The following is a 10,319-nucleotide window of genomic DNA, read 5'->3' as shown; positions in this document are numbered from 1 at the left end:
CAGAGTAAGGCCTACTCGATAGAGTACCCAGAGACTCATAAAACCGTAGTATTACACCCCGAATGGATCACCGCAGGTTTTACAAAACAACAACACGGGGTCAGTTACCGCATAATTCAAATAAGACAAATAATTAATGTAACCGGCTGATCATCCTCCATCCCCGGTCTCCCGATTCCACACATTAATCGACTACACACCGAAGTGTGTAGCCCTGCCAGATTACCCATCGCAATAGGTAATCCTCGCCGCCAGTGGGTGACCGCAGCCCATCCCCACCTAATCCAGCTCATCAACGAGCGACTAACAATCCCTGTCCCTTAAGGTGCACATCCCCTCCCGTGACGGGTTCCACGGAGGGCGAACTAGGGTGTGAAGCCACTCCCGCAAGTGACTCCACCACAATCACACATACCACAGCATCACATCTGTCACCACACCACTTCCGTCACAACACAACCACATCACCATCGTCACCACAACACCAACACTCCGATGATCAGCAGACAACAATCATACACAATACAACAAATATCTCAAATCAATTACACAAGAACTGAGTAGGGAAACCCTATCTTTTCGCAATCCGCTTACGCTGCAATCAACCATACAAATGCATAACAATTACCACATCGTCACCTACAACAACAATCATATAGTTCCAATCACTAACTGCAAAACCCCATTTCCCCCAATTCATGAATAAAGACAAACCCTATAATTAATCATCAACAACATAGGGATAAAGACTTACCGGCGAAAGAAACAAAGGATGAATGCACTTGCTATGATCACACACACACACACACAAAGGGAGATTTGGAGAGGATTAGAGCGTCGTTTGAGTGATTAGGTTTTATGAAATGTAATAGGAAACTGTTTTGCGTTTATAAATAACTCTAATCCTTTCTAAATCAATCGCGGAAAATATAACCCGTCAGACCGGATACTCGGTCGAGTAAAATGTATACTCGGCCGAGTATCCTCTACTCGGTCGAGTATTCACCATACTCGGCCGAGTATTCCTCGGCAGAACCCAAACAAACTACACTCTTGGAACTACTCGGCCGAGTAGGCTCTACTCGGCCGAGTACTTAGCTTATAAAATCCGTAGTATTACAGTCTTCCCCCCTTAAAAAGAACTTCGTCCCCGAAATTCCAACCCAACCTATAAAATATGGACACTTAACACTAACTCCACAAACCACTCTTCCTTCCACAACATGGCTCACGATATCGTCTCAACTATAGCATAGGCTCCCAATACTGACTCCATAACATTACCAAATAACCACAATATAATGTTGCCAACCTTGTCTCACTTCCATAACACTCAATAGCACTCAATCCACAAAAGAAGATCAACCATCAAAACGGAATGTTACATTCTACCATCCTTAAAACGAACTTCGTCCTCGAAGTTTACTCAAACACATAAACATCATCTTCCAACTGTCAAAACTATCGGACTCATAATCATCATCATTCAACTGTCAACACTATTGAAATATTCTCTCATTCCTAAACATCGAACTACTACAAGCATGGTCATGACCTTTAATAAAATAAAAACAAATATCCGTCCTTTATGCTACACCAACACTCTACTTCCAATTATACTACAATATGCACAACCATCAAAATCTCTTTTATCGCATCCTACTCCTCTTAAGATAAATGTTACGTCCTCGTAACTCACTAATACTAAATCCTAGCTATATTTTTTCATTATCCCCATCACTACCGCATGTCAAAGATAACCACTTATAATCTGAACAGTCGCCATGCATATATCTTAGGCTCTCTTACTTAAACAACTCTCATCCTTCAATTCACTCGTCACACCCCCTAACCTATACCTCAAAATCTTTAACTTAACCCAAAACTTCAACTCCTCCACATTACCGCAACATGACACACCTCTCTATATAAACTATATAAAACTCATATCACCAAAAGCATAACTCACACTCCACACTTGTTACGTACACTCACACTAGATCCTCAAGTTCTTTTCTTTCATTACCGCAAAACTCATACATAACTTAACATGACACCAATTCCCAATATCCTGCACTCACTATCTCAACAAAAGATTATGAACCACATGCCGCTTTCAGATCATTACAACACATATTCCACAAATCACTTGCCATGACTATGACTACCGATGCCTCATCTTAAAACAAGATCAAAATTATCAGAATAACTTCTCACAACTGTGTCCCATCAATGAAATATCACTATACCATGACAACAATGAAAACATATACAACTCTCTTTCATATCATATTCCACCCTCATTCCCAAACTGAAACTGGTAAGAAACATCAACAAGCAAAACAACAGTCTACATGTTCAACCAAAACTCACAAGGAATAGCAGCAAACAAAACAACAATCTATGTTTAACTGGTATGCACTTTCGAAAACCCGTATCATAATCATCTCACCTACTCCACCACAACCGGTGACGGTATCGCAACACCGCCACCAACAGCCGCACCGCAGTGCGAAAATACCCGCATCACAACATACACAATCCCATAAACACTGACTCAATATAACATCTCGGACAAGAAAAACTTACTCAAGGCTGTTTTACCAGATCACAACACCATATATCATACGGAATAAATAGACAAGATTCTCATGCATACCATCCATACTTTTCCATGGAATAAACATATATCATGAATACACATGCAAGTATAACCAGTCTTGTCAGACCACCCAAACTATGACTTTTGATCATCATTCCATCAAGTTACCGTATCCAACATATATTACAGAACATTCAGATAACAACATTATAACTATCACACCATACCGCTTCTCGTGAGGTCACAACCTCACACAAAAATTTATATACATCTTAGACCCATAATCACATCCAACTAGTCAATCCTGATCACGTAAGTTACCACTTGACAATGAATATCTCTTATCCGGACTTAACTCAGGTGCCCTTCCTAACATATCTTCTCTTACACACAATTATCACCCCTCCGGCAAATGTAGCCATAACATCGCACCAACTTCCAAAGTGAACACCTCGTATATCCACATCTTATACTTCCTCACAACCAAACATACTAACCACCTCCACAAAATCAACCTCATTAGAACAACTAACTTCCCTAAAGTAACATCATCTTCAGCCACTAGTGACACTTCTATGACACCAACATCCTTCATGTGACTACTCTCTTACTATCACTTCTTAATATAACAATCTGTTTCCTCTCTTTGGTTATCATTCCAAATAACGAACATCCAATCCATCAACAGAACATACCTCAACATTATTCCCAATTCTATCCTTTATCATATCGCTACCTAACTCTCCACCAAAATCTCAGATCTTGCAACACTCCACAAGCTTCTTATTCCCTTAATACCTCGAAACTCACGGCTAACACGTCGTCCTGCTCTCCTATATAACCATTAACTCACACCCTCTAGTGGGGATATCGTACATTTCATAATTTTCCTACCTTCATGCTCATTAGCTTCGGTCAACGTTCTCTCAACTTACTTCCATCCCTCTTTCTACCTTTTTACTCAATAATACCAGTTAATAATTCTTCTCCTTTCTCTTTCTACCTATCTCTGTAGTTTTGTTTATTTTCCATAGCTCCACAACTCTAATTCCATTAATTCATATCAATATCTTATCATTCTTCTTATCATTTATCATCTCTCATCTTGCTTCACACTCACCCTTGTCACCATCAAGTCCACGCACTAACAGTTACTCTTCAATTAGTCGTATCTCTAGAAACCAAAATTCACTTCATACCGTTAACTGTCCAAAGAATTACACACTAGGCTCACCCCTTGATATTCCAACTTCCCAAACTTAGCCACTATCTACAAATCCACATCGTGACATAACTTCATTTAAGTTCACTATATACCTCTCTTTCCTATCTTCCTACAACAACCTTCCATTACATATATCCTTAAACAACTCTATCCTAGTTGTCTTCCTCCATAAACCCTTGCACATCCAAATATGCCACTATTCGTATCCCTTATCTCAATCTTTCATTCTCATGCTTCTTTACACTTACATCACCCTTACCCATATACACTTTGTAGATACCCGTATCCGTCGATATTGGAATTTATAGAGAACCCGACAAACACCCGATGATGATAGGACACATGTATTCTTTAGTTGTCATTGTCATTATTTGGAGCTCGTTTCACGATGTAGAATGGGCATCGTCGATGAAATATTTTATTAATTTAAATGATATTTAAATTAATGTTTTTTTAAAGTGAATTCATTTTATTGTTTTAATTTGAATTTATTTTCATAATTTATTTTATTGAAAATAAAATATATTTTTGATTTGAAAAATCATTCTTAAGTTACTTGATTTGAAAAATCAATTTAAATCGTTTTATAAATCGTATTTGAAGAACTCGATTTTTACGATTGTTTTATACGCGATTTTGAGCTCGTTTTCTACTTGATTTGGGCTCGATTTTCGACGCACTTTCGGCCCAACCTCCTCTCCCATGACCCATGTTCAATTCTTAGCTGAAGCCTACCCCAAACCCTTTGTTTAACCCATCCAATTCCCGTCCCAAACACTCCATAAACAGCCCGCGAATAACACGGCCTCATCCCCTGTTTTGCGTGCTCAAACCCGAGCCTCAAACCCGCTCCAAACACCACTTAATCCCGTTACCATTAACCCTAAACCATACCCTAGTATCCTACCCATATTACCTTAGCTTAACCACCAAGCAAACCCCCCATAAAAACCCTAAAAACCCCACGAAATAGCTGATGGACAGCAGCTATGCAAACCGAGCCCGACTGTTTGTTGCTCTCTTAAACCCTACTTTAACTCCCTATAAATACCTCCTCTCCACCATACATTCATTCCTCTAAGTTCTCCATACATACTACCGTCACTCACAAGCATTAAACTCCAGAAACAAACCCTAATTGCCTCTCAAAACCCTCGACAAAACCGAGACATCCAAACTGAAACAGTTTGTGTCTCTCTCGAAATACAATTCGTTTCCCCTTCAAATCTCCATTAAATTCGAGTTTCTTGTTCCTAATTAAACATATAACATCCATCTACATCTTAGATAAAGATTCACGAGCCAAATTGACCTTGAGAGTACACGAATCCCCTCGAAAAACAGAGTGTCATACACTCTGTTTTCGCGGCTTTTCCTGTCTGTCCAGTTCTGTTTGTGCTCGTTTTTAAAATTAATAACTCGAACGAGCGTGGTTTGTTTTAAGATATTTGTTCTCCTCTCTTTCTAGTTTTCAAAACATCTTTTAAATCTAATTTTCACCGTGAAACGAGTGAGAAATTGCAGTTTGAAAGTTGTTGTCCAGATTTACAAAAAAAACGTGTTGTTGCTTTGTTCCTTCGTCGACGACGGCCTCTTGAGATAAAATCTACGATCTATTACGACCCAAGACGGTGTCAACGATACATGTAGGTTGAGGGTGCATCAAATCCTCCTCTTCTCCTTTTTATTTCGTTCTTTTATGTTTGTTTTTTATTGTTCGTTTTACGTTGTTTATCGTTTTGTTTGTCGTTTGATATCGTTAACTATGAAACTAGTTTAGTCCGAGTATGAGTTAAAGTACCACCACGAACACCCACGTTGACTTGAGATGGGAAATAAATCCGCCTGATGCGGGAGCAATGTCGAGCTCTAGCGCACTCTTACTTAACGCTGATCCGAGTCCTTATTTTGGCGCTAAAAGAAATGCGAGTTATGTCACAATGATAAGTTGGACATCGAGCTCTAGCAGATCCGAGAAGTGCCGTCCAAGGAGTGCCGTCCAAGGAGAGTGCCGCCCAAGTTAGAGGATGATTTTAGTCTTCCTCACCTAGTTTTCCTCACCTAATTTTTACAAAAATCTAGCATATTTTTTCTACATAGTCTTAAAGAATGCCTTGGAGCCCAAGCATGCTTAGGAAATTGCCCCTAGCATTTAATGTTGCCTTGGAGCCCAAGCACATCTTTTACTATATAAGGACCAAGCCTCCCACATTTGTAATCATCCAATTTTCAGAAATATAAACCCAAGTGTAGAGATTTTCTCTCAAACTTTGAATGCTTGCGAGTGTTCTTGTCTTCCTTGCGAGGTCGGCGCCATATTTCAACCTTGTTTACTGTGTGTTCTTGGTTGAAATATCCTTTGTTTCCCTCCTTGTTCCTGTGTGGTCTTGGTTGGAGATTTCAGTTTTAGTTGAGTTATCTTGCGAGGTTTCTTAGCTAATCCATATCCATTTTACTTTACATTTTCCGCTGCAATTTAAACTCATAAAACACCAAAAATATCACTCACAATACTTTACCAAATCAGGCCTTTTTGTGTCTAACATTCACACCGATTTGGTACTCGGTTTTACATCAAATTGGTTATCAGAGCTTCGCCTCTTGATTTTCCATAAACAAGACGATCCATTGCTAGTGTAAAAAAAAAAAAATCTTACTGTTCACGTCTGGTACTGTTCACCCGTGAAAAAAAAAAAAAAACTTACTTTGTTCACGTCACGTCTGTTCACCCGTGAGAAAAAAAAAGATGTCTCATGATGGTTCATATCAAGAACCATGGGAGGAACGTATGGATGACTTAACAAAACGAATGGCACAAATGAATTACAAGATTGATCAGATTTGTAATCATACTCTTAGAAAGAAGGGGAGGAGGCACGTTGAAAGTTCAGATTCCGATGAGAGCCATCATTCCATTCCTGAACCAAGGAGGAATAATGATGATGATCGTGGATTAAAACTTGATATCCCGGAGTTTGAAGGGGAACTTGATGCTGAAAAATTCCTAGATTGGGTGAGACAAGCGGAGAGAGTTTTTGAATATAAAGGTTATGATGAACACAAGCAATTCAAGGTTGCTACCTTGAAAATGACCAAGTATGCATCCTTGTGGTATGAGAACCTTAAGAAACAAAGAAGGCGTGAAAGAAAGAGTAAGATTGAGACTTGGAATAAGTTGAAAAAGCACTTGCAAAAACGCTTCATGCCAAGAGACTATGAACAAGAGCAGTACTTGATGCTTACATATCTTTCTCAAGGTAATTTAAGTGTGACTGATAACATTAAGGAGTTTGAAAGACTAATTATGGTGTGTGACCTTGAGGAACGGGAGGAGATGCAAATTGCTCGATTCATTAAGGGTTTGAGTCCTTCATTGGCCCAACGAGTTGAAGTTCAGAATTTCCTTGATTTTAATGATGTGTGTAAGCTTGCTCTTAAGTTTGAAAAGCAGGACAAAGGAAAGAAACCCTTGGTTGCTCATGATGGTTCTAAGGGTGTTAATCCTTTTTATAAGTCAAGCGCTACATCATCGTCTAGTAAGAAAGCCAAAAAGGAAGAACCCAAAGACAAGGGCAAAGGAGTTGCTACTGATTTTAAAAATATGAGTGCTAGGAGATGCTTTAAGTGCCAAGGTTATGGACACATCGCTAACGAATGTCCCCAAAAGAGAGCGCTTACTCTTCAAGAGTTAGGTGAGATTACTCCATGTTTCGTGGTGACAACTGAGACGGAGGTCAATTCCGTCCAGAACGATGAAGATGAAGAACATGATGAGGATCACACTCATATTGTCGAACCATCATATGACACTGATAAGGAGATGTTTGTGGTGAGAAACTTGCATATTCAATCCACACCGATTGAAATGGAGCAACGTGAGCAGATTTTCCATGCTCGTTGTAAGGTGCATGGTAAGACTTGCAATTTGATTATTGATAGTGGGTCTTGCACAAATGCGGTTGCTACTGAATTGGTGGATTCCTTTAAGCTTGAGACTCGTAATCACCATAAACCATATATGCTGCATTGGTTGAATGAAAAAAGTGGGATTAAAGTCAAGAAACAAGCTTTACTTTCATTTGTTATGGGTCCCTATGAAGATGAAGTATGGTGTGACGTGTTACCCATGAGTGCGTGTCATATTCTATTGGGACGACCATGGCAGTTTGATAGAGAAGTTGTTCATCAAGGAAGGGATAACATTTACATTGTTAGCAAGGGTAAAAACAGATTCCACTTGAAACCCTTGTCACCTAACAAAGTAAAGAAGAAAAATGAGAATTTGTTTATGAATGCTAAAGAATTTGTTGAAGCATTAGAACAAGGGGAACAAGCTTATGTTCTTATGGTTCAAGATGTGGAAGAAGGAATTGGAGTTCATGACGAGACTGTCCAAATGTTGTTGAATGAGTTTGGTGATGTGTTCCCGGAAGAGTTGCCACTTGGATTACCTCCTAAGCGTGGCATAGAGCACCAAATTGATCTTATTCCAGGAGCTACACTTCCGAACAAACCAGCCTATCGATGCAATCCAGAAGAGGCTAAAGAGTTGCAAAGACAAGTGCAAGAGTTGATTGATCGAGGCTATGTGCAAGAGAGTCTTAGTCCTTGTGCCGTACACGCTCTTTTGGTACCCAAGAAGGATGGGACATGGCGTATGTGTATTGATAGCCGAGCAGTGAACAATATTACAATCAAGTATCGCTTTCCTATGCCGAGGCTAGATGATATGCTTGATGAGTTGAATGGAGCTCGTGTGTTCTCGAAAATTGATCTTCGAAGTGGTTATCATCAAATGAGGATTCGAGAAGGTGACGAATGGAAAACAGCCTTCAAAACAAAGCAAGGGTTGTATGAGTGGCTTGTTATGCCATTTGGGTTATGCAATGCTCCTAGTTCTTTCATGCGGCTGATGAATGAGGTCCTAAGGCCATTTCTTAATAAGTTTGTTGTCGTTTATCTTGATGACATTCTTATTCACAAAAAAAAATAAGGAGCAACACCTGGAACATTTGAGAAAGGTATTTGAGAAGTTAAGAGAACAGAAACTTTATGGAAAGCTCGAGAAATGCATGTTCATGGTGCCTAGTGTGACCTTTCTTGGTTACATCGTTGGAGAAGAAGGGGTGAGCGTTGATCCTTCAAAGGTGGAAGCAATCCAATCGTGGCCTATTCCTAAAACAACTACTGAAGTTAGAAGTTTTCATGGATTGGCTTCGTTTTATCGAAGGTTCATTCAGAATTTTAGCTCTATTGTTGCACCTATCACAGAGCTAACAAAGAAAGGAGAGTTTGTGTGGAATCCAAGTGCACAAAAGGCATTTGATGAGATCAAAGATAAGTTGTGTTCAGCACCTATTCTAGCTTTGCCCAACTTTGACAAATTGTTCGAAGTTGAATGAGACGCTAGCGGAGTTGGAGTTGGAGCTGTTCTAATCCAAGAGAAACGACCTATTTCATTCTTTAGTGAGAAATTGGGTGGAGCAAGGCTGAAGTATTCCACCTATGACAAAGAGTTCTACGCGATTGTGCGAGCACGGATCATTGGGCTCATTATCTTCGCCAAAACCATTTGTTCTCGCATTCGATCACGAGGCTCTAAAGCACATTCATGGGCAACAAAAGTTGAATGCAAGACATGCCAGATGGGTAGAGTTCCTACAATCCTTTACCTTTTCTTCAAAGTATAAAATGGGAAACTCTAATGTTGTGGCTGATGCGCTTTCAAGGAGGCATTGTTTGCTTGTTGCACTTGATGCGAGGTTACTTGGATTTGAGCAATTGAAAGAATTATACAAAGATGATCCTGATTTTTCAAATGAACTTATTAGTCCTACTAATTTGTTCTCGGTGCAAGAAGGATATTTGTTCAAAGGAAACAAGCTTTGTATTCCTAAGAGCTCAATTCGAGAGCTATTGGTTAGAGAAGCGCATGGAGGAGCGTTGGCTGGACACTTTGGCGTCAATAAGACTTATGATATCCTTGGAGAGCACTTCTATTGGCCTAAGATGCTCAAGGATGTGCAAGATGTGATAGCAAGGTGTGCTACATGCCAAATATCGAAAAGTTCATTCACTAAAGGGCTTTACACTCCCTTACCCGTCCCTACACAACCATGGAACGAGGTAAGCATGGATTTTATTGTTGGGTTGCCGCGAACTCAAAGAGGTAAAGATTCAATCATGGTGGTGGTTGATCGATTCTCAAAAATGGCTCATTTCATACCATGTCACAAAACTGATGATGCTTCTAAGGTTGCTGAGTTGTATTACAAGGAAGTTGTTCGTCTACATGGCATTCCTAAAACTATAGTTTCCGATCGAGACACTAAGTTTTTAAGCTACTTTTGGAAGACGTTGTGGCGTTTGGTTGGTACTAAGCTGTTATTTAGTACTTCTCACCATCCCCAAACTGATGGTCAAACGGAGGTGACAAATCGAACTCTTGGAAGTTTGTTACGAGGTTTAGTGAGTAAGAGCACAAAGGATTGG

The 10,319-nt window shown here is 39.7% G+C and overlaps 1 protein-coding gene across 1 annotated transcript; it reads left to right on the top strand.

Moving 5' to 3' along the window:
- Positions 1–6,573: 6,573 nt before the first annotated feature.
- Positions 6,574–9,229, top strand: LOC141620513 (uncharacterized). The gene is made up of 2 exons (XM_074437363.1): positions 6,574–8,748; positions 8,822–9,229. The coding sequence occupies exons 1-2, from the start codon at positions 6,574–6,576 to the stop codon at positions 9,227–9,229; spliced, it is 2,583 nt and encodes an 860-aa protein (XP_074293464.1).
- The last annotated feature ends 1,090 nt before the right edge of the window (positions 9,230–10,319 follow it).

Source organism: Silene latifolia, chromosome X (genome assembly GCF_048544455.1).
Source record: "Silene latifolia isolate original U9 population chromosome X, ASM4854445v1, whole genome shotgun sequence".
In the NCBI taxonomy this organism is placed as follows: Eukaryota; Viridiplantae; Streptophyta; class Magnoliopsida; order Caryophyllales; family Caryophyllaceae; genus Silene; species Silene latifolia.
This window is presented reverse-complemented; position numbering and strand designations above follow the sequence as displayed.

Coding starts and splice junctions, on each gene's coding strand:
- LOC141620513 (XM_074437363.1), top strand. CDS start 6,574: ATGTCTCATGATGGTTCATATCAAGAACCATGGGAGGAACGTATGGAT. Junction 8,749..8,821: donor TCATGCGGCTGATGAATGAG/GTCCTAAGGCCA, acceptor AAAAAAAATAAG/GAGCAACACCTGGAACATTT.